Below are 25,847 nucleotides of genomic sequence, written 5' to 3' on the forward strand. Positions count from 1 at the left end.
GTTTCAGGTGTCTCCGGAAGGTGGTGATTGACTCCTCTGTCCTGGCGTCGTGAGGGAGCTTGTTCCACCATTGGGGTGCCAGAGCAGCGAACAGTTTTGACTGGGCTGAACAGTAAATTGTTTAAAGTTTCTCCCCCCAGTTTAGCCTAACCATTAATGAAATAGTAACGTTAGTAGGTTGGGTTGTCCTTGGGAAAATGTGACATTTTGAAGTCATCAGTGATGCAGTAGTAGTCTCTCTAGAGTCCAGACAGATTGGTTGCATCCCATAATGTGCCAATGTGGTCTGGGATTTCAGAGAATAATACAGTAGTTGAAGGAAGCCACTGAAGTGGAGTGTTAAAAGCCTCTTGTCAGGATCAAAGTGAAATGACTCAGGTGTGTCCCTGAAATACCTTGTGGTCTTTGAAAGGGTCTGTAACCTGGAGCTCCGGGCCTAATGATGACTCTCCTCCAGGCAGATCCATCCTCTAGTCTACACCATCCAATAGTGGACTGAGAGAGGCTCTGAACTCTGAATCACGTCCTCATTGTGTCAGTCTGAATCTCACACACGCTCCCGGTGATGGGCTGAGTGGAGCATTCGGCTGTCTCGACCCAAACCCACAGAGGCAGAGACAGGAATAACTGCAGCAACCGCTGTTGACTGTATGTCTGCTCTGTTTTACAATCACATGTTCCAAACATTCAGGTCTTTATCCAATCTGTAGGATAGTCAAATTGACAGTTCAGTGGCACTTTGTCAAAATCCAGAGAGGGACTGAGCCTTTTCGTTCATCCTTTCACTTAGCATCATCGTGCTATTTATAAATTCTTCTATTTAGTCTATTTTGTAGGACCACTGTAGTCACTCGACTGTGTAGTGGTGGATTTTTGCATTTCAGTGACAGACAAGTGTGATTTGGATTAGGAGGTTCATATGCACAGTAATGCTGAAGTAAGTTATTTGCATCAATGAGTGACTGAGATGGGGTGCTTCAGTACCGCTTTGTAATTATTTGTCCGTTTTAGATATGGTTTATATTCAATTTCATGGAAAATTATCTTACTTCCACTACATGTGGTTTTGGAACAGACAACAAAGGCCTACTAAGGACGAGCTCTTAGTGAAAGTTTGCCATGGGATTTGAAATATGGGACTATATCTCTAGGTACTTTGTTCTTTTTCAAAGAAATAACTTAATGGCGATCTAGCTTTGAATTCAACAGTACCAGAGCAGGACTTACGCTGTAGCCTAAAGTCCTGCTCTGATACGTCATTCAATTTAGCTAATAAGTAACGCTGCCATTTGAAACCCAACCTTAGGGAATGGCACTGCACAGTTACCCTTTCCCTTTCCAAATCCTTTCTTTTCTTGATCTTGATGTGCAATTAGTGTAATAGACTCTCATATGAAGAAACAGTGTATGAAAAGAGTAGTCTAGTAAGAATTCCTCTTGCAGTATATGCCTACAGTGGTGCCCAAAATCTCCTCAATCATTCTGCCAATAATGATTCAATGGACAAGTGTCAGGATGTCACAAATGCTTACAAATATATTGCATTGACTAAACATCTCCCCCTTCCTCCCTATCTCCCCCATCCTTCTCGCGCTCTTCTTCCTTAGCTCCATCCCTCACTCCCTCTCATTCTCTCATGTTTCCTCTATTGACTCCTCCCCTGGAGATGTTATGTAACTGAGGAAATATTTGCTCACAAATTAACATTTGTTGGAGCAGACTGGGACTGTAGTATTGTCGTTTAAATGCCAAATTTGTGTATCTTCCGGTGTTTAGTTGCACATCAACATGGGTCTTAGTTTCTTAGCAGTGAGAGTTTGTTTCCTTCTCTGATGTGTCCACCTGGGCCCTGAGGCTGGCGCTGGGATGTAAATAATGTACTGTATGAGTTCTGTTGTTCTGTCAGTCTGTGAGGAGGAAACATTCACGGATTGTTGCAGCTCTGCTGGATACTCTTTCCAAGGACTCTGTTCTTGAAAAGAAGAACTCTGAGGAAAGGAGATGTATTGTAACGCATGAGCGTAAGTTTGCAATCAGGAGAAAAAAGAAAGCACCTTTGAAATATCATCAATCTCTATAAAGTCAAGGTGTGTGAATCGTTTTTATGTCCCAATACACAGCTAAATGGACTGTTGGTGAGTGAGTGCTGTCCCTATTGGTTGCTGTCTTTATTGGGCTACTATCTATGTAGCCTAATAGCTTAGTAATAAATAAGGTATTGATCAAGTCAAATAAACAAAAATATTTCCTACTACTGGAAGCTGCAAAATAGTACTCCCAGTAGAATAAGATCTTCCCTAGGGTTGTATGAGAAAATTTCAGACTTTCAGACAAACCTTCACGTGTGCCTAGAGTCAAAGCCCATGTGACCCTTGCTGAAACATGGGTAATATTAGTGATGGCACAGTTGATTGCAGCACTACACAAGGTTATTTTATATTGCTACATCTCCCCCCAGTTATCTACTGCCTCCTTATTAAAGTGGATTAAAAAGCACTGCTGTCAGCTCGCCTGCCGTGATATGCTGTGACTCTGTGTTGCCTGGGGGGAAGACAGCCAGCGCTCAAAGTTGAATCTCTCAGCCTCCCAGTCAGAGCATGGCTAACATCAGTAGGTGTCTAATCTATAATGCATTCCTACAGGGGAGTTGGCCCACCACTTGGTTAGGGGGTGTGACGCATACGCTTACTGCTGTTTAAACATGAATGGGCCCTCTGTGACTGAGTCTAAATGCCAGGTTTAACCTCCTGGGGAGAGTGTCCTCTGCCTCCTCACTGTGTTGATATCAGGCTGAGAGAGATTGTAGTGTGAAGAGCACAGACTCATGATGACACCAATCTGAGATAGATGGGCCCTCCAGTAACAGTAAACACAGACAACTTGTTAAGAAGTTTCCTATGAAGTTGTGAAGGTCGTACAAAAAAGAGTTTGTTCTCCATTTTGAGACACAGAGCTCAGCTGTTGATAATCCACTTGACTTACACACAGAGGACATCGCAGAGTACAGGGTTGATAACATTGTATAAACTGCATCCCCCTGACTGCTTTTCTTCAGTCTGCTGATAATATGTGAACCATAGCCTACACATTATTCCATCCTCTCACCTTTTCAAATGTGGCCCAATGGAGGGAAGATGGTGAGTCAGAGCATTCATTAACATTTTGGATTTAGTTCTTTTTCCCACCCTTCCCCCCTCTCCTCCTCTCTCCCTCTGTAGTGTTTTCTCTGGGGTGATATAAAGGAGATGATGCAGTTATGCACTGGAGGGATGTTGCTGATTAGCCTAAATCCTGTGCCGAGTCAGCTGCTTTATGACTCAGTCCTCTGCCCTTCTGTTCCGTCAGCACCTCATGCTTTGTTTTGGCACTCTTCCTCTGCTAGCAGCAAATTGACATGAATCAACCTGCTATCTGCTGTACTTATGTATGCACACGCCGATCTTTCTTGGTGGTCAGTCACCCACAGTGAACCCTATGTAGTTTAGCTGTCTGAGGTTGGCCTACTCTACTGTACTATGTTTCTACGGTCTGTAGTTTTAGCCTGGCCTGTCTCGTAGATTTCCGAGAAATTATAGCCATGTTTTTGATGAGCTAATACATCTCAACAGTAAGTTTCCTTTTCTCTTTTGCCTGCTATTTCCCCCACGTACAATGCACTGCTACAAAGTAATAGGGAGTAAGGCTGCTTCATATCTGTTGAGGAATGCGAGGTCAAGAGGACTGTTTGGATAATTTGTTGAGCAGACCATGGCTTTTATTTTTGCCCTCAAGGACACAGAAAAAGAAACGGTTTTTATTTTGTTCTGTGGTGCAGTCATTTGCATCTCCAGTTTAGGCCTAAAGTCAGTGAAGTGACATTTATGTGCTGAGAGTGGAAGTGCAATAGTAAACAAAAAATATAGTTCTGATCTTGAATGAAATTGATAATGCCTCATTTCATGTGATTTTTCCAATTTTCTGAAACTAATAGTTGTATTTTCAGAATGCAATTAGTGGTAGCCTAATGGTGTGTATAATTAATCACATGCAGGAACTCCCCGAATTGGGGGCCGCAATTGCACCCTTCTCTAGAAAGCTAGCTAATTTAGAAACATGGGATTGTCTTTTTCTTTCCTTTTTAACATTACAAGTATCAATGGAAATCGACAACTGTCTCCATCTGTTTCTTTCTTGTAAGTATTTTTAATATCCTAGAGTCTGAGACCTTGTGGTAATCTGTGGTAGAGAAGAAGAACGTATGACCATTTAGCATAGACACTTTACATTGACCCTAGTTATTATCATCATGACTTCTATAGTTCAAGCATATAGCTAGCTAAGCATAGCTAGATAGTTGTTGTGTTATCCAGCTAACAATAATACTGATTGTGTTGACACAACTAGCTCGTTAACATCCTGGGTATGTCTCACTTAATACCCTTGGGGTATGGATACCCTGAGAACAAGGTTCAGGGAAGATAAGACCATCGGCCCCAGCTAACGTTACTGTAGTTAGATAGCTAGCGAGTAGCGACCATAGCATATTTTCCAGCTTTAGGTAGCTAGCTAGTCAACGTGAGGAAACTAGCTACTTAGCGTGCTAGCTAATACCAAAAAACGAAGTCTTTTATGTAGATGGTAACTAGCTAGCTAGCCTAGTTGGTACCCCCAACAAAAATTAACTAGCTAGCTAGAGTTAGCTTGCCAACATTAGGCTAGCTAGCTAACTACCTATGCAAATCGTCCAGCAGAATTCATGTATCCAATAAAGAAAAACAAATTGCATGGGTAACATACTTTCTCTCTCGTGTTGATGTTTTTGACCTACAACACTGTTTCTTTCGCGGCAATCTTTCATGTCTGGATTTTGCACATTGACTTTGACCCTGTTCTTTGCACACATGATGTCAAGAGTGGTAGCCTAATAGTGTGTATAATTCATCACAGGGAGTAATTACTCCCACCATCCTGATAATAGGGAGAAAAATAAAAGCTTTACCTACAACAGCAGGCCAAACTTCTCTCATAGTAATTCCATAAAGTTATTCATTGATTAAAAAAATAATGTTAGAAAGGTGCAATTAATACTTTTAGAAGATGGATTAAGTTGCTGAATGTCTCTTCAGGATAGGATTTGGGATCCCATTAGAGTAAATGTCATTAACGCTAAAATAATCTTGAAGTAAATTTGGATGTGATCCTAAGTTATGTAATCAAAAAGGTAGGCCTAAATAAGAGTTAAGAAATTATCTGTCAGCATTTTCACCTCAATATAGACCTATCTGGGATATCTCAAGGCTGGTTGTGTCACAAACACAACCTCAACATTGCCACTGTGCCACATCAACCTATTGGCACTGCATTTCTTAATTTAAGCATTTGTTGAAACAGTTACTACTTTTCTTTTTCATTGCATTGTCTTTGTACATCATTTGAACATCCCTAGAGTATTCAGCAGTTTACAGTCTCTTTTTTTCGATTGACAATAAGCTACACAACATCGTCTATGAACTTGGGCAAATGGGGGAGGAATGTTATCTAAATATGCAAACAATAATCAGAGTAATTGATGAGTTGAATTCGTTTAAATGAAATATATTTGTATGTGTTCTTGTTTTCCAGTACACTCGGGTGTGGATCCCAGACCCAGAGGATGTGTGGAGAGCTGCAGAGATCATCAAAGACTACACGGAGGGAGAGCCCATCCTGTACCTCAAACTTGAAGATGAAACGGTAATATACTACCCACTGGATCAGGCCACAGTTATTAGATCCATATCCTTTTTTGGATAATATAGCCTTTGCCTCAAGACTCAGTATGCTTTGGTCTATTTTGCTGTGCTTTTGTACATTTTGCGTTTTACATCATGCTGTATTAAAGCAGTTAATGTTTGTGTGTGTGCCCAGGCACATTCATAAACTTAAGTGCCATAAATCATTAATTGTGTTTTTTAAGGGATAACTGCAAGCTCTGAGAGTAAAATATACAGCTATTAAATTATAGTGCACTGTGCCAAGAGTAGTTTGAATACGTACGCATATGATGATATTTTCATATCACCTCATGTAGCAGCAGTATATTCCCCTACATACCTACTCATGATCACAATTCCTATTTAATACTCCTCGCAGGGTGGGATTGTCAGGTATGATTCATACACACCTAGATGCCGTCATACCCTTTAACATAACAAAATGATTATTTCTCTTCTCAATAATTCAATAAGCTGTGTGGATAGTAATATTTGTAATATTCTTATTGATGGTGCTGCAATATGAGGGTCTTACCCTTACAACAGGTACACATGCAAACACTTGGCTGTAATCATTTTTTGTGACATTTTTGCTTGAACATCTGTCCCAGCCGTTGGAATACCGCATCGGACCCAAAGACAACGCTCTTCCCTTCCTCCGGAACCCTGATATCCTGGTGGGGGAGAATGACCTCACAGCTCTCAGCTACCTGCACGAGCCTGCTGTCCTTCACAACCTCAAAGTGCGCTTCACCGAGTCCAATCACATCTACACATACTGTGGTAAGTCTCTATACCACCTCTCTAAACAGGCAACATACGATGGGGTGAATCTGCATACGATGGGGTGAATCTACACTACTGTTCAGAAGTTTGGGGTCACTTAGAAATGTCCTTGTTTTTGAAAGAAAAGCAATTTTTTTTGTCCATTTAAAATAACATCAAATTGATCAGAAATACAGTGTAGACATTGTTAATGTTCTAAATGACTATTGTAGCTGGAAACGGCAGATTTTTAATGGAATATCTACAGAGGCACATTATCAGCAACCATCACTCCTGTGTTCCAATGGCACGTTGTGTTAGCTAATCCAAGATTATAATTTTATAATGCTAATTGATCATTAGAAAGCCCTCTTGCAATTATGTTAGCACAGCTGAAAACTGTTGTTCTGATTAAAGAAGCGATAAAACTGGCCTTCTTTAGACTAGTTGAGTATCTGGAGCATCAGCATTTGTGGGTTCGATGACAGGCTCAAAATGGCCAGAAACAAAGTACTTTCTTCTGAAACTCGTCAGTCTATTCTTGTTCTGAGAAATTAAGGCTATTTCATGTGAGAAATTGCCAAGAAACTGAAGATATCGTACAACGCTGTGTACTACTCCCTTCGCAGAACAGCGGAAACTGGCTCTAACCAGAATAGAAAGAGGAGTGGGAGGCCCCGGTGCACAACTGAGCAAGAGAACAAGTACATTAGTGTCTAATTTGAGAAACAGATGCCTCACAAGTCCTCAACTGGCAGCTTCATTAAATAGTACCCGCAAAACACCAGTCTCAACGTCAACAGTGAAGAGGCGACTCCGGGATGCTGGCCTTCTAGGTAGAGTTGCAAAGAAAAAGCCATATCTCAGACTGGCCAATAAAAAGAAAATATTAAGATGGGCAAAAGAACACAGACACTGGACAGAGGAAGATTGGAAAAAAGTGTTATGGACAGACGAATCTAAGTTTGAGGTGTTCGGATCACAAAGAACATTCGTGAGATGCAGAAAAAAATTAAGATGCTGGAGGAGTGCTTGACGCCATCTTTCAAGCATGGTGGAGGCAATGTGACAGTCTGGGGGTGCTTTGGTGGTGGTAAAGTGAGAGATTTGTACAGGGTAAAAGGGTTCTTGGAAAAAGGAAGGCTACCACTCCATTTTGCAGCACCATGCCATACCCTGTGGGTGCTTAATTGGAGCCAATTTCCTCCTACAACAAGACAATGACCCAAAGCACAGCTCCAAACTATGCAATAACTATTTAGGGAAGAAGCAGCCAGCTGGTATTCTGTCTATAATGGAGTGCCCAGCACAGTCACAGGATCTCAACCCTATTGAGCTGTGGGAGCAGCTTGACCGTATGGTACGTAAGAAGTGTCCATCAAGCCAATCCAAGTTATGGGAGGTGCTTCAGGAAGCATGGGGAGAAATCTCTTCAGATGACCTCAACAAATTGACAGCTAGAATGCCAAAGGTCTGCAAGGCTGTAGTTGCTGCAAATGGAGGATTCTTTGACGAAAGCCTAGTTTGAAGGACACAATTATTATTTCAATTAAAAATCATTATTTATAACCTTGTCAACGTCTTGACTATATTTCCTATTCATTTTGCAACTAATTTAATGTATGTTTTCATGGAAAACAAGGACATTTAAGTGACCCCCAAACTTTTGAACGGTAGTAAACATATGATGGGGTGAATCTATCCAAGTCTTCAAATCTTATCTTGCCATCTATTACACTGGTTTATACAGCGCCAACTAACATCAGTTAGATTTATCCAATGTGGCCTGTGTTGCTTCTCTTCCAAAATCCCTTGGCCTGACATTTTGCTACAAGGTCCTCCATGTTTACTAGTGTAGCTGGTCTATTATACACCATGTAGGATTGAGGCTTTTATTGACCTTACTGGTTGACTTGTCCCAACTTTTACAAACCTGTCCTCCCAATCCCCAATCAACTAGGGTTCCATTGACTAAAGCAACTAATGATTGCTCTGTAGCCATGTGTGGAATTCATCCTAAACAAATCAGACAAAAGGAAATGAGCAAAGACAATCTGTTGAGTATACACTGGCCATAGATATCACCACCATCTTTTATTAGGGAGATCTGTCCCCATAGTAACCCTGCCAGGGCATGCTTGGGTGAACCTTCTACATTCCTCTGGCCATCTGGATGTTGTGATATGGTTTTTGTAGTATTTACCTATCAAAGGTAGTAGTTAAAATGACTAAGGGTTGTTATCAATGTGTTTTTAATTACAGTAGTATTTTGTTCTGTACGTACAGTATGATAGGATTAACTAAATAAGAAGATTAGTTTGTTTGTCACAGGACAAACAGAGATTAGTCTTTTTGCTTTATCCCAACCCCCGGAGACACACAAATACACACACCCACATGGATATATGAGATATATGTCTAAATATATGATTAAGTAACTACCGGTTACAGTATCACTGTGAGTTATAGTGATTTTAGAGTTGAACGTTTTACTTGACTGGCTATACTGTTCTCTCTATCCTCCCTTCCCTCACTCCATCCCCCCCTCCAAAGGCATTGTGCTGGTGGCCATCAACCCCTACGAGCAGCTGCAGATCTATGGAGAGGAGGTCATCAATGCCTACAGCGGGCAGAACATGGGAGACATGGACCCACACATTTTTGCTGTTGCTGAGGAGGCATACAAGCAGATGGCCAGGTGCTGTATGAGCCTCTGGGTACAGCTAATTGGTTATAACACAGGACCGGGATACTGTTACTGTATCGGACCTGGTACAGTTGCCAGTTTCATAAGCACATTTTATGTATTAGTCTGCTTTGGGAAGCCTTTGATTTGTTACTGTGTGGCGCACAGCTGCATATCAAGCACTTGATTAGACCCCTAATTCAATTTGCTATGTACTTTGATAGTGTTGGTGTGGGACTGAGGGTCTGAATAAGCAGGCAGAGACAGTGCTCAGGTCCACATTAACTGTCACCCTCCTCAATACCATGTCCACATTAAGCTGTAGTCGCTGCCTACGTAAAGGCCCACTGCTATATTGTCCTGGCAACTCCAGTCATGCAGAGTTGATTAGCATTGTGCAACTATAGGATTGATCCACTGTATTACTGTAGCGTTATTGCAATATCTGATATTGTCTGATGGTCAGTTACCTTTTTAACTGTAAATAACTTACAAAATGTCTCCAATGTCTTTCTCTCTCCCTTCTTCCTGTAGAGATGAGAGGAACCAATCCATCATAGTTAGTGGGGAGTCGGGGGCAGGGAAGACCGTCTCTGCTAAGTACGCCATGCGGTTCTTCGCCACAGTGGGAGGGTCGGCCAACGACACCAATGTTGAGGAGAAGGTGCTGGCCTCCAGCCCCATCATGGAGGTGAGGATGGGTTGATGATCCCGTACTGTGGACCAGCCCAGGCCAGCTATATGGCATACTAGTAAGGGAAATCGAGTGCAAACCGGAAGTAGTCTAAGTTTATTGCTGTGAAGTCGGATTGTTACTAGTTACCACACCCACAAAGTCATAAATCCTGCCTATTTCTACAATTTCTCTTCTTAAAATATTATTTTGAACTTAACTGTAACCTTAACCACACTGCTAACCTTATGCCTAACTCTTAAAAAAAAAAAATATATTTTTTTTTGTTTTCGAGATTTTTTACGATAATATTGCCAATTTTGACTTTGTGGCTGTGGTAACTATTGAAAACCGTCACATTTTATGAGTGCATTTCACATTATTTTTGGGTTGTAATCCTATTATAATGCTCACATGAATGTCATGCTGAATATATGTTCATGTCAAAACAAAACAAAAAGGATTCAAATTGAATTGCTAGTAGAATAACGTTACAATGCTAATATTAAGTATAAAATAGTTGTATGTGTTGTTTTGGAGCTAAACGTCCCTTGCACTGCACTCCTTTCTAGCACCTTTTGCGTAGTTGTTTCGGTGGGCTGGCCCTCATTTGATCTGTAAGCAAAGTATTCCCATAGTTCGCTTCTGCAGCCAGTTTTGTCAGCAAGCTGCGGGCGTGGAGGTATGATGTTTTTGTTAGAATAAGTTGTGCTGTCTGCATTTTCTCTCTCTCCTCTCACTTGGTTCTTGAAAGTGGCTCGTGCTGGGTCAGCTTCAAGCGCAATTAGCCTGGATAGCTACGGCACCCCTGAGAAGATTCAGAAAAATGACTTGACAGACTCGATCCTCTCAATCAGTATATAACGTGAGACACATTTGACAGAAGTACTGAAAGTAACAAAAATTCTAGTACCGAACCATTTTTCATGTTCTAGTATTGAAAAAGTACAGGAGTTTTGTTGTAGCGTGCAACACTATTAGGTTGGTTCTTGTCAAAACGTGATCGTGTTAACTTTCTCAGCACACAAAAAGTTGAATGAACTCCACATCTTCAGGTGTAACTTTGGAGAGTTCAGGCTACAGAAAAGTACTTGTATGGGGAATCATTTTGAAAACTGTATGTGAAGAAGCTAAGCAAGCACAGCCGGAGTCCATTATCCTCTCTCGCATTCTGAATCAGCAGAAACCTTCCTAACTGCAAAGTCCCTCAGCCTGTGTGGAATGATAAGACCAGGAAAGGCTGCTAGCTAGAAAGTTCTCAGTCTGTCGTTCAGAAGGGCGGTCAGACATTTCTGTCTGATCTAGCTGACGTGAGGCTTGTAATGGACTCAGAGTGAAGAAGCAGAAACGGTCTGTATGCAAGGACCGACTGGCTCAAGCCCCATCTTGGCAGGTGTCACAGCTCAGAATTAGGAGCATTATGACTGTCAAGGTATATTACAAGCAGTAAGGAGACTATAAAGGTTTTTTGTGTGGTATGAATTACAATATGAGAGGATAGAAATATATATTTTACAGCGGTTATGATTTTCCTTTGATCTCTTTTGAAGATTTTCTTTTGAAACTCTCACACTTTTTTCCGCCCCGTTCTTCTCTTTAAAGGCTATTGGAAATGCGAAAACCACTCGCAACGACAACAGCAGTCGTTTTGGGAAGTACATCCAGATTGGTTTTGACAGGAGTTATCACATCATAGGAGCCAACATGCGCACGTATCTGCTGGAGAAGTCAAGGGTAGTCTTTCAGGTACGTGTAACTCCATGTTGTTCAGTCTGGGAAGAAATTGGTTTCACTCTGTATTACTACTGCAAGTCCATGCTTCCTTCACATTTACTTTCCTTAGTTTAAATAAACATTTGATTAAGCCCTAACTTGACACATTTTTCCAGACAATCAAATATCATTATGAATTTATCTAAGTACTTAAAAAAAAATGAATAGCGCTACAAGATTAAATTGTAGCCCGGGGGAACTCCTGATCTAACAAAACTACCCAAGTCTTTCATTCACTCAGAATATATTATTGATAAAGATTTAAAGAGGCAGTGCAGGCAAAAATATGATTTATATATATTATATATATTTCCACAGGTTGAAATGATACTGTGAAATTGTGAAAATTCTGATAATGTCCTTTTATTGTAAGAGCTGTTGGAAAAGACTGAAATTGCAGCTTGTTTTGCAAGGATTATGTTTTGGACTCCCTGGTGACATCACCAGGCAGAATAAGTTAATAGACCAATAACAAAGAGATTTTGCCCTCCTTTCTGCCAATAACAACTAGTTTTTTAGGTTATATGTCTCTCCCATTAGACTCCTCCAATTAGGACCCTCGCTCAGACCACTTCCAGACAGTTGTAGCAATATTTTTGCTTGAGAAATTGCTTTTTGACAATTTAATTGAAAACAATCACAGTAAAGTACTTAATTGTTACCCAGACATTATTTAATATTGAGGTAAAAATGGCTGCATTGGTCCTTTAAGTGATGTAATATCTGTAGTATATTTCTGCTTTTTAGGCTGAGGATGAGAGGAATTACCACATCTTCTACCAGCTGTGTGCCTCGGCTAGCTTGCCAGAGTTCAAAGACCTAGCCTTGAGTAAGTGTCACAGATGAAGACAATATTCCACTGTCTATCTGTTTCATAAGCAATTTATTCTCTTTATGTCATGTTTACTAGAGGCAATTATTTCTCATACTAAAGGATTCAGAGAATAATGGAATGCCTATCATGCCTGTCAGGGCCTCCTAATAAGATCACTGGTCTTATACATTAATGTATATCGCTACTTAACTGCTGCTTTCATCCTGAAGCCAGTGCAGAGGACTTCATCTTCACATCACAAGGAGAGAACATCTTCATTGAGGGGGTTAATGATGCTGAGGACTTTGAGAAGACGAGAGAAGCCTTTACGTTACTGGGTAAGTGTCTGACTGCATGGGTACGTTCTAAGCTAGCAACACATCTACATTAGAACAGGCGTAAAGACTGATTGGGATTTTTTTCTAATCACACAAAAGAGAAATAGAAACATGTTATTTTTCAATCTCCCGATGGAACAACTGTTAACATGCACCTTACTCTGGTTGTTTGACAGGTGTTAACGACAGCAATCAAAGCAGCATATTCAGAATCATAGCTTCCATCCTGCATCTGGGAAACGTGGAGATCTGCTCGGAGAGAGACGGAGACTCCTGCCACATATTAGTATGTCACTATCCAGTCTTATCCAGCTTAATTCTGTTTGAGTTTCTAGTTCCACATCACAAGCTCAAACCATGCATCTTCTCTATACCTCATACCTAATTTTTTGATTAAATGTGTGTGTGTTTGTAGAAGAACGACCCTCACTTGGCGCATTTTTGCCAGTTGCTGGGGGTGGAGCTGGAGCAGATGGAGCACTGGCTATGTCACAGGAAGCTGGTTACCACGTCAGAGACCTACGTCAAGAACATGTCCCGCAAACAGGCGGCTAATGCACGCGACGCACTAGCCAAGCACATCTACGCCCACATGTTTGACTGGATCGTGGAGTACGTCAACAAGTCCCTGCACACCTCCTCCAAACAACACTCTTTCATTGGTGTTCTGGACATCTACGGGTAAGACTGTCCACCTGTGCTCCCCAAAACCTCTAAAAACAAAGCTCAACAGTGGGTTGGTTTGAGAGAAACTTGACTGTGTGAGAACTGATTTTCTTGCCAGCGCCAGGAGTGAAATCTCAGCCATGGTGAATGGTAAAATAATCCCAGGCTTGCAGTAAATGAACACACTGTGACAGCAGGCACACAGAACAACATCATCTCAATCCCACATTCTTAATTTTGCCTCACAGTTCTGTCACAACATGTTATTTGTACTAGGGTACGAAGAAGCTTGATATTTGATGAGTAGATTTCATAACTACTCAGTGTGTGTGTGTCCTCGAGTCTGCAGATGTGCCTCTGTGTCGACGCAAATGTGTGAGCGCTCTGCATTTCTCCAGCTAAATATCTCCATCCACTGTGTTTTAAGTGCGTCTTCTCATTACAGTAGACCAAGGGTATAGAACCATATTGACTGGGGGAGCTGTGCTCTTCCTCTGCTTGACCCTGTCTGACTGAAGGCCTAATTGGCTGCTAGGGCAGGGAGGGGAGAGATACTGAGCTACAGTGGAAACTTCTCCCCAAATAAGACATTCAGCAGATATAGCAGCCTGGTCACTATTTTACATGCTTTTCACAAGCAGTGACTCGGAAGACCAGTTTTCCATGGCCTCTGTCTATTCAGCATTGTATTTTCAGCTATCACGTCAGGCATACATTTACATTTTAGTAATTTGGCAGATGCTCTTATCCAGAGTGACTTATATGAGCAGTTAAGGTGAAGTGCCTTGCTCAAGGGCACATTGACAGATTATTCACCTCCCTACATCAGTGGGATCAATAAACATCTCAGTCCTGAAGTCCTGGATTTTAATGACTCTAGCCTTGAATGAGTGTTGATTGTTTGGTGCAGTTTTCCTCTTGGCCCATGATTTAGAATCACTGTGTCCACAACAGAGGATGACAGGAGACCAGAGACTTCTGACTCATTAAACACTTGAATGTTTTCTCTTCATCTGAACAGATTTGAGACCTTTGAAATAAACAGCTTTGAGCAGTTCTGCATCAACTACGCCAATGAAAAACTTCAGCAGCAGTTCAACCAGGCGAGTTTGAGACTAGATTGTAATCTACCTTTTTTACTTACATTTTTTTGGGGGGTTAGATCAGCTTTGATATTGCAGATAGATTGTAGCTTCCATAAATGTAATTGTCTGCATCATTTCCAATCCCCCATAAATGTTTTTGTAAATATATATACAGTACAAGTCTAAAGTTTAGGCACCAGCTCTGTCAGGAGGAATGGGCCAAAATTCACCCAACTTATTGTGGGAAGCTTGTGGAAGGCTACCTGAAACGTTTGACCCAAGTTAAACAATTTAAAGGCAATGCTACCAAATAATAATTGAGTGTATGTAAACTTCTGACCCACTGGGAATGTGATGAAAGAAATATAAAAGCTGAAATAAATAATTCTCTCTGCTATTATTCTGACATTTCGCATTCTTAAAATAAAGTGGTGATCCTAACTGACCTAAGACAGGGAATTTTTACTAGGATTAAATGTCAGGAATTGTGAAAAACTGAGTTTAAATGTATTTGGCTAAGGTGTATGTAAACTTCCGACTTCAACTGTATATGTATATATGTATGTGTTTTTTTTGTGTGTGTGTGTGTGTGTGTGTGTGTGTGTGTGTGATAGATAGATAGATATATATTAGAGGTCGACCGATTATGATTTTTCAACGCCGATACCGATTATTGGAGGACCAAAAAAGGCGCTGCCGGTTAATCGGCCGATTTTTATATATATATTTGTAATAATGACAATTACAACAATACTGAATGAACACTTACTTTAACTTAATATAATACATAAATAAAATCTATTTAGTCTCAAATAAAAAATGAATCCTGTTCAATTTGGTTTAAGTAATGCAAAAACAAAGTGTTGGAGAAGAAAGTAAAAGTGCAATATGTGCCATGTAAAAAAAAAGGTTTAAGTTCCTTGCTCAGAACCTATGAAAGCTGGTGGTTCCTTTTAACATGAGTCTTCGATATTCCCAAGTAAGAAGTTTTAGGTTGTAGTTATTATAGGACTATTTCTCTCTATACCATTTGTATTTCATATACCTTTGACTATTGGATGTTCTAATAGGTACTTTAGTATAAAGTAGTATTAATTTTTGTTTCCAATGTTCTGTAGAGGAGTATTCAACATGTATTTATTGAAGTGAAATAATTCATGACATAGTCTTACTGATAACCTGCTCTGCTGTAGCTCACTGTGTAGTTGTCTCCTCTCTGTGTCCTCAGCATGTGTTCAAGCTGGAGCAGGAGGAGTACATGAAGGAGCAGATCCCCTGGACGCTCATCGACTTCTATGACAACCAGCCTTGTATCGATGTCATAGAGGCCAAGCTGGGCATCCTGGACCTGCTGGATGAGGAATGCAAGGTGGAGCACCCTGTCTTACATATATTGTCTTAGTCCTAAATCAACACTGTCTTTACTCCAGAGCTCCAGAGTACATAGTTCTTAACTTATTAGTGGGGAGGTTTATAGGGACGATTGGCCATGGGAGGAGTTATAGTGCAGGATGCACTTGAGTAGTCTCAAGTGTTGAAGTGGGGAGCAGAGCAGAGCGTACTGCTGATCCCAGCATTTTAAACCTCTTGCCTCAGTTAATTGGATTCATCCTACTGTAATGTACACACTGTGGCCTGCTTCTGTTTCCCCTGCCTGCATCCAAATCTTTATGAGTTAAGGCCTTTGGAACAAAACAGATTACTTATTTATTTCACTCATCCTGTCTCATCCCGCAGCCCTTTGAAGTTATTGACGTTAATTTGGGACAACCTCAAAATAATGAGGATTCTGAGCACAGGTAACGTGGGTAGAACGTTTTGGTTTCCTCCATGGTTTTATATCATCTCTCTCTCTCTTTCCTTCTTTTCTTCCACCCACTGCTGCTACAGGTGCCAAAAGGGACAGATCAGAACTGGTGCCAGAAGCTGTACGATCGCCTTTCAAGCAGCGTCCATTTCCAGAAACCACGGATGTCCAACACATCTTTCATTGTCATTCACTTTGCTGATAAGGTGGGTAGACCTGTATGTATGGCTCTTCAGTTAGGTGAACATTTGATGACCCCAAGGTTGTTGGTTGAGGTCATCATTGGCCTTAAACGGGCAATCTGCGATTGCTACATCCATTTTTTACTTTTAAATTCATTGATTTTTGAAGAGTATAATTTATACATGCCTCATGAGCTTAGTCCAACTGTCTTACCCCATCAGAACCCAAAATAGAAGCTTGTTTATCCCTTTGTTTGTAAACAATGCAATTGTTAACACTGTATTGCGTCAAAACATGGTTAAAACTAGAACATCGAATCTCATGGATGGTCAGTCCTTTCATCCATAGCTCTGTCTATTCATCTGAGAGTGATTACATTTCTCCAGCCCCATTGCTCAGTTATTTACCGAATCAGTGGTGGCGTGGCGGTTTGTTATTGTTTCAACTGCAGATTGACCCTTTAAGCAAGGTAACGTATTTACCTGCTTCAGTGTTGGTGTGAGTACTGTATAGTGTGGGTGTGAGTACTGTATAGTATTGGTGTGAGTACTCTATAGTGTTGGTGTAATATAGTGTTGGTGTGAGTACTCTATAGTGTTTGTGTAATATAGTGTTGGTGTGATTACTCTATAGTGTTGGTGTGAGAACTGTATAGTGTTGGTGTGAGTACTCTATAGTGTTGGTGTAATATAGTGTTGGTGTGAGTACTGTATAGTGTTGGTGTAATATAGTGTTGGTGTGAGTACTATATAGTGTTGGTTTGTGTACTGTATAGTGTTGGGGTAATTACTGTATAGTGTTGGTGTAATATAGTGTTGGTGTGAGTACTGTATAGTGTTGGTGTGAATACTGTATAGCGTTGGTGTACGTATAGTGTTGGTGTGAGTACAGTATAGTGTTGGTGTGAGTACAGTATAGTGTTGGTGTGAGTACAGTATAGTGTTAGTGTAAGTATAGTGTTGGTGTAATATAGTGTTAGTGTAAGTATAGTGTTGGTGTGAGTATAGTGTTGGTGTGAGTACTGTATAGTGTTGGTGTAATATAGTGTTGGTGTGATTACTGTGTAGTGTTGGTGTAAGTATAGTGTTGGTGTGAGTACTGTATAGTGTTGGTGTGAGTACTGTATAGTGTTGGTGTAATATAGTGTTGGTGTGATTACTGTGTAGTGTTGGTGTAAGTATAGTGTTGGTGTGAGTACTGTATAGTGTTGGTGTGAGTACTGTATAGTGTTGGTGTAATATAGTGTTGAGGTGAGTACTGTATAGTGTGGGTGTAATATAGTGTTGGTGTGAGTACAATATAGTGTTAGTGTGAGTACTGTATAGTGTTGGTGTAATATAGTGTTGGGGTGAGTACTGTATAGTGTTGGTGTAAGTATATTGTTGGTGTGAGTGAGCTCAGTGGCCCTACAGTGTCTCCGCTCCTCATTATAACACAAGCTCTAATTAACTCAAAGAGCAACACTAGCTCCTACTTAGAGGAGCTAGCACTTTAAATACAGACTTCCCCAGTGAAGTGCTGCCTGTGTGTCTGATGCCAAATGTGGGTCGTGTAAATAGATGAAAGGTAGGCAGCCATAGCGTTGTCCTTTATTTAACATGGTAATTTCCATGACAAACAAGGTACATTGGGGGAAAAAAGTATTTGATCCCCTGCTGATTTTGTACGTTTGCCCACTGACAAAGAAAGGATCAGTCTATAATTTTAATGGTAGGTTTATTTGAACAGTGAGAGACAGAATAACAACAAAAATATCCAGAAAAACGCATGTCAAAAATGTTATGAATTGATTTGCATTTTAATGAGGGAAATAAGTATTTGACCCCCTCTCAATCAGAAAGATTTCTGGCTCCCAGGTGTCTTTTATACAGGTAACGAGCTGAGATTAGGAGCACACTCTTAAAGGGAGTGCTCCTAACCGCAGCTTGTTACCTGTAAAAAAAGACACCTGTCCACAGAAGCAATCAATCAATCAGATTCCAAACTCTCCACCATGGCCAAGACCAAAGAGCTCTCCAAGGATGTCAGGGACAAGATTGTCAACCTACACAAAGCTGGAATGGGCTACAAGACCATCGCCAAGCAGCTTGGTGAGAAGGTGACAACATTTGGTGTGATTATTCGCAAATGGAAGAAACACAAAAGAACTGTCAATATCCCTCGGCCTGGGGCTCCATGCAAGATCTCACCTCGTGGAGTTGCAATGATCATGAGAACGGGGAGGAATCAGCCCAGAACTACACGGGAGGATCTTGTCAATGATCTCAAGGCAGCTGGGACCATAGTCACCAAGAAAACAATTGGTAACACACTACGCCGTGAAGGACTGAAATCCTGCAGCGCCCGCAAGGTCCCCCTGCTCAAGAATACATATACATGCCCGTCTGAAGTTTGCCAATGAACATCTGAATGATTCAGAGGACAACTGGGTGAAAATGTTGTGGTCAGATGAGACCAAAATGGAGCTATTTGACATCAACTCAACTCGCCGTGTTTGGAGGAGGAGGAATGCTGCCTATGACCCCAAGAACACCATTTCCACCGTCAAACATGGAGGTGGAAACATTATGCTTTGGGGGTGTTTTTCTGCTAAGGGGACAGGACAACTTCACTGCATCAAAGGGACGATGGACGGGGCCATGCACCGTCAAATCTTGGGTGAGAACCTCCTTCCCTCAGCCAGGACATTGAAAATGGGTCGTGGATGGGTATTCCAGTATGACAATGACCCAAAACACACGGCCAAGGCAACAAAGGAGTGGCTCAAGAAGAAGCACATTAAGGTCCTGGAGTGGCCTAGCCAGTCTCCAGACCTTAATCCCATAAAAAAATCTGTGTAGGGAGCTGAAGGTTCGAGTTGCCAAACGTCAGCCTCGAAACCTTAATGACTTGGAGAAGATCTGCAAAGTGGAGTGGGACAAAATCCCTCCTGAGATGTGTGCAAACCTGGTGCCAACTACAAGAAACGTCTGACCTCTGTGATTGCCAACATGTGTTTTGCCACCAAGTACTAAGTCATGTTTTGCAGAGGGGTCAAATACTTATTTCCCTCATTAAAATGCTAATCATTTTATAACATTTTTGACATGCGTTTTTCTGGATTTTTTTGTTGTTATTCTGTCTCTCACTGTTCAAATAAACCTACTATTAAAATTATAGACTGATCGTTTCTTTATAAGTGGGCAAACGTACAAAATCAGCAGGGGATCAAATACTTTTCCCCCCACTGTATATGAGAGTCCTGTTAATGTAAGGAGGATGTCCCCAGCTCTCCTCTGTTAAGATGGCGTTAAACCGATTCCCTTAAGGTGTTTCTCTTCGTCTAACTCCCTCTCCAAGTGAAAACGTGTAGGACCTACATTCACTCACTGCTCTTTCTCTCTCACATCCTGGTACAATGAGAACAGCCTGCAACCCTATCTGTGAGAAAGAGGAGAGAGCTAGGGTAAAGTGTTAGACCAGACTGGCCTGGAGGCTGGGCTGCTGTTGGGCAGACAAATGGGAACGACGATAGACTCTGACTGAGAGGGATCTCCTTCCAATCAATGCCTGCACTTATTTCCCCATGTTACTCAACATCTGACTGAACACTTTCATAAACTCACAGAATATAAACTAATCTGGTTCATAATTTTCTGTTCTCAGCAAATGCTTCTGTTTAAACTGCATCATACATTAAATCATTTGATATACAGCTGGTTGTTTAGTTAGTTAAGCAATTACAGTTCCTGTAAGTAGCTTGCTGAAGGGCACAACAGCAGGATTGTGTGGCTCTTTTGCGATTTGACCCTACAACCATCCAGAGTCCATAATTGTACATATGGTGCCTTCAGAAAGTATTCACACGCCTTCACTATTTCCACATTTTGTATAATACCCCATAATGTCAAAGTGGAATTATGTTTTTAGAAATGTTTAGAAATGAATTACAATTTTAACCTGACATTTCTTGAGTCAAAAAGTGTTCACATAATAAGTTGCATGGACTCGCTCTGTGTGCAATAATAATGTTTTCCAATGCCTCACAAAGAAGGGGATCTATTGGTAGATGGGTAAAAATAAATAAAAAAGCTGACATTGAATATCCCTTTGAACATGGTTAAGTTATTAATTACACTTTGTATGGTATATCAATACACCCAGTCACTAACTCAGTTGCCGGAGAGTAAGAAAACTGCTCCATGATTTCACCTTGAGGCCATTGGTGACTTTAAAACAGTTAGAGTTTAATGGCTGTGATAGAAAACTGAGGATGGATCAACAACACTGTAGTTACTCCACAATACAATGACAGAGTGAAAGAAGGAAGCCTGTACAGAATAAAAAATATTCCAAAACATGCATCCTGTTTGCAATAAGGCACTAAAGTAAAACTGCAAAAAAGAAATGGCAAAGAAATGCCTTTTCATGTCCTGAATATGTTTGGGGCAAATCCAACACAACACAACCGCACTTCACATGTTCAAGTATGGTGGTGGCTGCATCATGTTATGGGTATGCTTGTCATTGGCAAGGACTAGGGAGTTTTTTGGGATAAAAGAAACAGAATAGCGCTAAGCACAGGCACAGTCCTAGAGGAAAACCTAATTCAGTCTGCTTTTCAACAGACACTGAGAGACAAATTCACCTTTCAGCAGGGACATAACCTAAAACTTGAAAATCTATGGCAAGACTTCAAAATGGCTGTCCAGCTATTATCAACAACCAACTTGACAGAGCTTGAAGAATTTAAAAAATAATAATGTGCAAATATTGTACAATCCAGGTGTTCAAAGCTCTTAGATTTACCCAGAAAGACTCACAGCTGTAATCACTGCCAAAGATTATTCTAGCATGTATTGACTCAGGGGTGTGAATACTTATGTAAATGAGATATTTCTGTATTTAATTTTCAATACATTTGCAAACATTTCTAAAAACAAGTTTTCACTTTGTTTCATTAAGGGCCATTGCGTGCAGATGGGTGGGGGGAAAAATTATTTTATCAATTTTGAGTTCAGGCTGTAACACAACAACATGTGGAATTAGTCAGGGGGTATGAATACTTTCTGAAGGCATTGTAATTACCATAGTTGATTAAATGTTTGCTTATTTAGTTGTCAGTGTATTTAGATGTACTGTATATTTCTGTAAGTGCAGTCCATTATGTCTATCTCTGTCCCTGGCAGGTTGAGTACCAGTGTGACGGGTTCCTGGAGAAGAACAGAGACACTGTCTACGAGGAACAGATTAACATTCTGAAGGCCAGCAAGGTGAGAGAGAATAATATCATTAAGCCACGAGCACAATGTCACAGCCATAATAATACTCCTGCTTATTTTCCTATATCATATAGTGGATACCTCTCACGCTAAACACACTGCCCATTTAACTGGAAAGAAGTCTATTTTTAAGCTTTACCTGATTTAACATCCAACCCTTTGGCCTTTACTGCATTTATGGACTTCTTTCTTGGAAAAGCAGTGCTGTAAAGCTTTTACCAAATGAGTTTACTGCTTAAAGAGGCTTCAGTTTTGGGACGGAGTGAAACTACGCAAAAAAGTTACATGATTTAGAAAGTGGCAAGTTGAAGGCGTTTCACAGGTTCCTACTCTCTTTCTGGAGGTCCTATGACTCCTGTCTCTCCAAGCCAAACTCAAACTGCTGGATTGGAAACTAACTTCAGCACATGTTCTCTGCATGACCTTTGTGATATAAACCAAGTGTGCATTGGCTTTCTCAGTCATTTGAGTTCAGTTCATTTCAGTTAACTTTCACACCCCCACTGCCACTCACTCTCTTGGGACAAATACCAACTTTTGTTCCCTTCATCTGGTGTTAGTATTTAGCCCTTTCACTTTCTTCCATCTTGACTCCCTCTCTCCTAATGTCCTCTCCTCAGCATTACTAATGAAACAGCCATTAAGAGCATGTAAATGAGAGGGAATATTGAGAGGCAAGGAGAGATTTCATATTTCATGTTCTGTCTAAAAGCATCTTGTCAGTGGAAACAAATCCATTTTCTATCAGAAAGACACCAAGCTCGGTTGAACAGCACGGAGGAGTATCAGAAGGACTGAACAGAACAAATACATTTCAGATGCAGTCAAGGTTTGCTAAACAAAGCAGTGATGAAGACATAATAGGTCCACCCCTGGTGATGGCAGTCTCAATATTGTATAATATCCTGTACTGCATTTCTGTCTCTATACCTGTCATTTCGGTTCTCTTTCTTGTGTGAGTTTTGCACCATAGTTGTCTTTGAGGCCCTAGCTCATTAAACCCTCATATCTAGCTGAGGATGACAGTGACAGAGAAACCTGTCAACAGAGTGGAGCCTTAGAGGACTCGTGAGGGTCATGAAACTTCCTCCAGCTGATAATACTTTCCACAGTGGACCATTAGTGTAATATCTCACAGCCTGACAGCCCTGCTAACTCAAGCCCCAAGCCTGAGGAGAAGGATGGAGCAAGGAATCTCCATGAATCTTCATAGAAGGACCATAAATACAATCCAGCTTACAGAGAGCTTCTTTTTTTTCAAAGCTATGAAGAAAACATTTTCCTGAAGAACGTTAATGTTCATGTCAGAATGAAACACTCTTGGCAGGTTTTGCAGAGAGGAGTATGAGAGAATAGTTATCAGTATATATGGTGGGAATGGATTGTATCATTAGTCTCGTCACACCAGCAGTATCTGTGACAGGAATATGAATGTGCCATTATCAGTATTCCCTCTGCATACACCTCTCTATCTGCCATGATCAGATGTGATGCTGCTGCTTGATTGGTCCCCTTCACTGGTTCTGCTGAGGAGATGTGATTACAGAATGGTCCTTATTGAACACTGAACGCTAGTTTATTGACGTTCCGTCCAGCCATGCTCTTCACTACTGTAGTCTCATCAGTGTTCTTTAACACACACTGCTATTTCACTGGATCCTGCACTATAGCACGATATGTATATTATGAAAAAGACGTTTGTAGAAATTTCACGCCACTTTTGGTGTGGTTTGGGGATTTGATGTTGTTATCCAGCTGTAAAATGGGTTATAATATAATCTGTTTTATGATAAGTTGTTTGGATGAAACCCTCTGCTAAACATATAAATGATTCATGTGATTAACTTGTCCCCCATCTCCCAGTTCCAGCTCGTGGCAGATCTGTTCCAGGACACTAATAAAGACAGCAGCATTTCCACATCTTCCTCCAGCAAGTCCTCCAGGGTAAACGTGCGGGCGTCCAAACCAACACCCAAAGTCCCCAACAAGGAGCACAGGAAAACCGTGGGCCACCAGGTTAGCATCCCCTCTGACACTGAGGCCTGAGTTCAATCAACGTGCCTTTGGGCAGGAGTCTGTCTGTGCCGTTGTCATAGTGCATTTCTAGAGTGTATTGAACCTTTCAATAGAAAGCAATGACATAACAAGTCGGTATTTTGAAAATGTTTTGGGGGAGTAAGAACTTTCCCCATCGTAGATGTTTAACTCTGCGTTTGCGGCAATTCTCATCCCCTTCTGTGTTTGTTTACTGTAGTTCCGTAGCTCCCTGCAGCTTCTCATGGAGACCCTGAATGCCACCACCCCCCACTATGTGCGTTGCATCAAGCCTAATGATGAGAAGGAGGCATTCTCGTGAGTAAATATTCATACCTTGACTCCATTCCCTAATTAGATCTATAAGCCTGTGGTCTCCCACAGCTTAAGAAACATGTGGTACGGTCATGGTGAGGTAGTATTTGCATATGTAATAGAACTCTAAAGAACATGCATGTAGTCAGGTGGAAAGACAGTCAGGAGAGAGTATTGTGTGGGAGAGACAGAGCGACATCACCTGGGTGTGCATGCTGTGTTTATTCTTTGGTTGCCTTCGCCCTTGTGTAGCCTGAGGTACTGATTCTCTCTCTTGTTGAGTAACTCTCAAGTCCCCTTCAGCACTGTGCAAACTCTGGGGTGGCAGGTAGCCTAGCAGTTAAAGGGGTGAGCAAGTAAACGGAGGGTTGCCAGATCGAATCCCGGGTCCGACGGGGAAAATCTGTTGAAGTGAGCTAGCAACCAGAGGGCAGCTGATATCAAATCCTAGATGCCATTGCCTGTTGTTGTGCCCTTGAACAAGGCAATTAACCCCCCACAACAACTGCTCCATGGGCACCCAGTGCAACAAGAAAGAAGCAGAGGTCAGGTTATGTTGGCATCTTCTTGATGCATTCTTCAGCACAAGGGCCTATTCAAGGTCTCTAAATCGAATGGTGTGCCTGCGTGAGTCACATGCTGTGGCCGGACTGTAGCAAACATACTGAAGGCTGTATGTAAGGACACACAGTCAGTTTGCCAAGGCAGCACCTAGCCGACTAACATTCACATCCTGTCAATGCCTCTGTCTTCTACCTAATGGAGATGTGCACAATGCTGAAAGAGAAGTTTAAGCTCAGGTAGGAAGAGAGGAACAGCTTTTACTTGTCTGTGTATTGTAACTCACCCTCTTCCCAGAATGCTAGTGGGTTTTCATTGTGATGGTGGAACAATCTAGAAACTTTGTGTTAGTGTTCTTTGTGTTAGTGTTCGCTGCATACAGTGTAAAACCGTTTTGCTGATCTTGCCGAGCCATCTTGTCAGAAGAGGATCACAATGGAAATAAGTCCGACTTTATTGTGTTATCCTTGATGATTTTACTCATTTACATGTATGTATTTTTTTTTAAATAATTAAATGCATGTGCTTGTTTTTAAAATGGTTCAATTAATAAACCTAAACTAAAAACAAAACTTATTTTGTCCCTGTCTTTGTTGCAGGTTTGAGTCTAGGAGAGCTGTGCAGCAACTGAGAGCATGTGGAGTCCTGGAGACCATCCGCATCAGTGCTGCTGGGTACCCATCAAGGTAAGATGCTTCTCATACACAGAGCACTACTGTTACGCTCTCTGCTGTGGGCGATAGTCGAAGCGCAGAAATGAGTTGTAGTGCTGTGTGGCTCAGTTGGTAGAGCATGGCGCTTGCATTGCCAAGGGGCGTGGGTTTGATTCCCGCTGGGGCCACCCCCCAGAAATGATGCACGCAAGTCTGTAAGTCGCTTTGGATAAAAGTGTTTGCTAAATGGCATATATTATTATTGTACTATATATTACAATAGAATAAAATGAGATTGTTAAGGTACTCCTCTGTGATGTAATGGGCTTTCTCAATCTCCTAAGCAGGGGTGAAATTGAATTCCGTCTCTCCTGAGATACGGGCTTCCCTGAGGGAGAACAGGAGGAGAGCAATACACCACTGGGTTTTACTAAGATAGCATATATCATTTTTTAAGATCATACCATGAATCAGTTAGATATTTTATTTTGAATTTTAGGA

The 25,847-nt window shown here is 41.2% G+C and overlaps 1 protein-coding gene across 2 annotated transcripts in view; it reads left to right on the top strand.

The window, feature by feature from the left end:
• LOC115149236 (unconventional myosin-Vb) overlaps positions 1-25,847 on the top strand; it is a 78,351-nt gene that overhangs the window by 17,872 nt on the left and 34,632 nt on the right. For both annotated transcript variants that reach the window (XM_029691909.1, XM_029691910.1), the window contains exons 2-17: positions 5,602-5,712; positions 6,344-6,515; positions 9,051-9,195; positions 9,718-9,874; positions 11,459-11,602; positions 12,377-12,458; positions 12,674-12,781; positions 12,958-13,067; positions 13,197-13,462; positions 14,469-14,550; positions 15,761-15,901; positions 16,423-16,545; positions 21,691-21,774; positions 23,647-23,799; positions 24,038-24,135; positions 25,293-25,379. In XM_029691909.1, the coding sequence (XP_029547769.1) occupies positions 5,602-5,712; positions 6,344-6,515; positions 9,051-9,195; positions 9,718-9,874; positions 11,459-11,602; positions 12,377-12,458; positions 12,674-12,781; positions 12,958-13,067; positions 13,197-13,462; positions 14,469-14,550; positions 15,761-15,901; positions 16,423-16,545; positions 21,691-21,774; positions 23,647-23,799; positions 24,038-24,135; positions 25,293-25,379 (2,063 nt within the window). The remainder of the gene's footprint in view (positions 1-5,601; positions 5,713-6,343; positions 6,516-9,050; positions 9,196-9,717; positions 9,875-11,458; positions 11,603-12,376; positions 12,459-12,673; positions 12,782-12,957; positions 13,068-13,196; positions 13,463-14,468; positions 14,551-15,760; positions 15,902-16,422; positions 16,546-21,690; positions 21,775-23,646; positions 23,800-24,037; positions 24,136-25,292; positions 25,380-25,847) is intronic.

The sequence above is a fragment of the Salmo trutta genome, chromosome 15 (assembly GCF_901001165.1).
Source record: "Salmo trutta chromosome 15, fSalTru1.1, whole genome shotgun sequence".
In the NCBI taxonomy this organism is placed as follows: Eukaryota; Metazoa; Chordata; class Actinopteri; order Salmoniformes; family Salmonidae; genus Salmo; species Salmo trutta.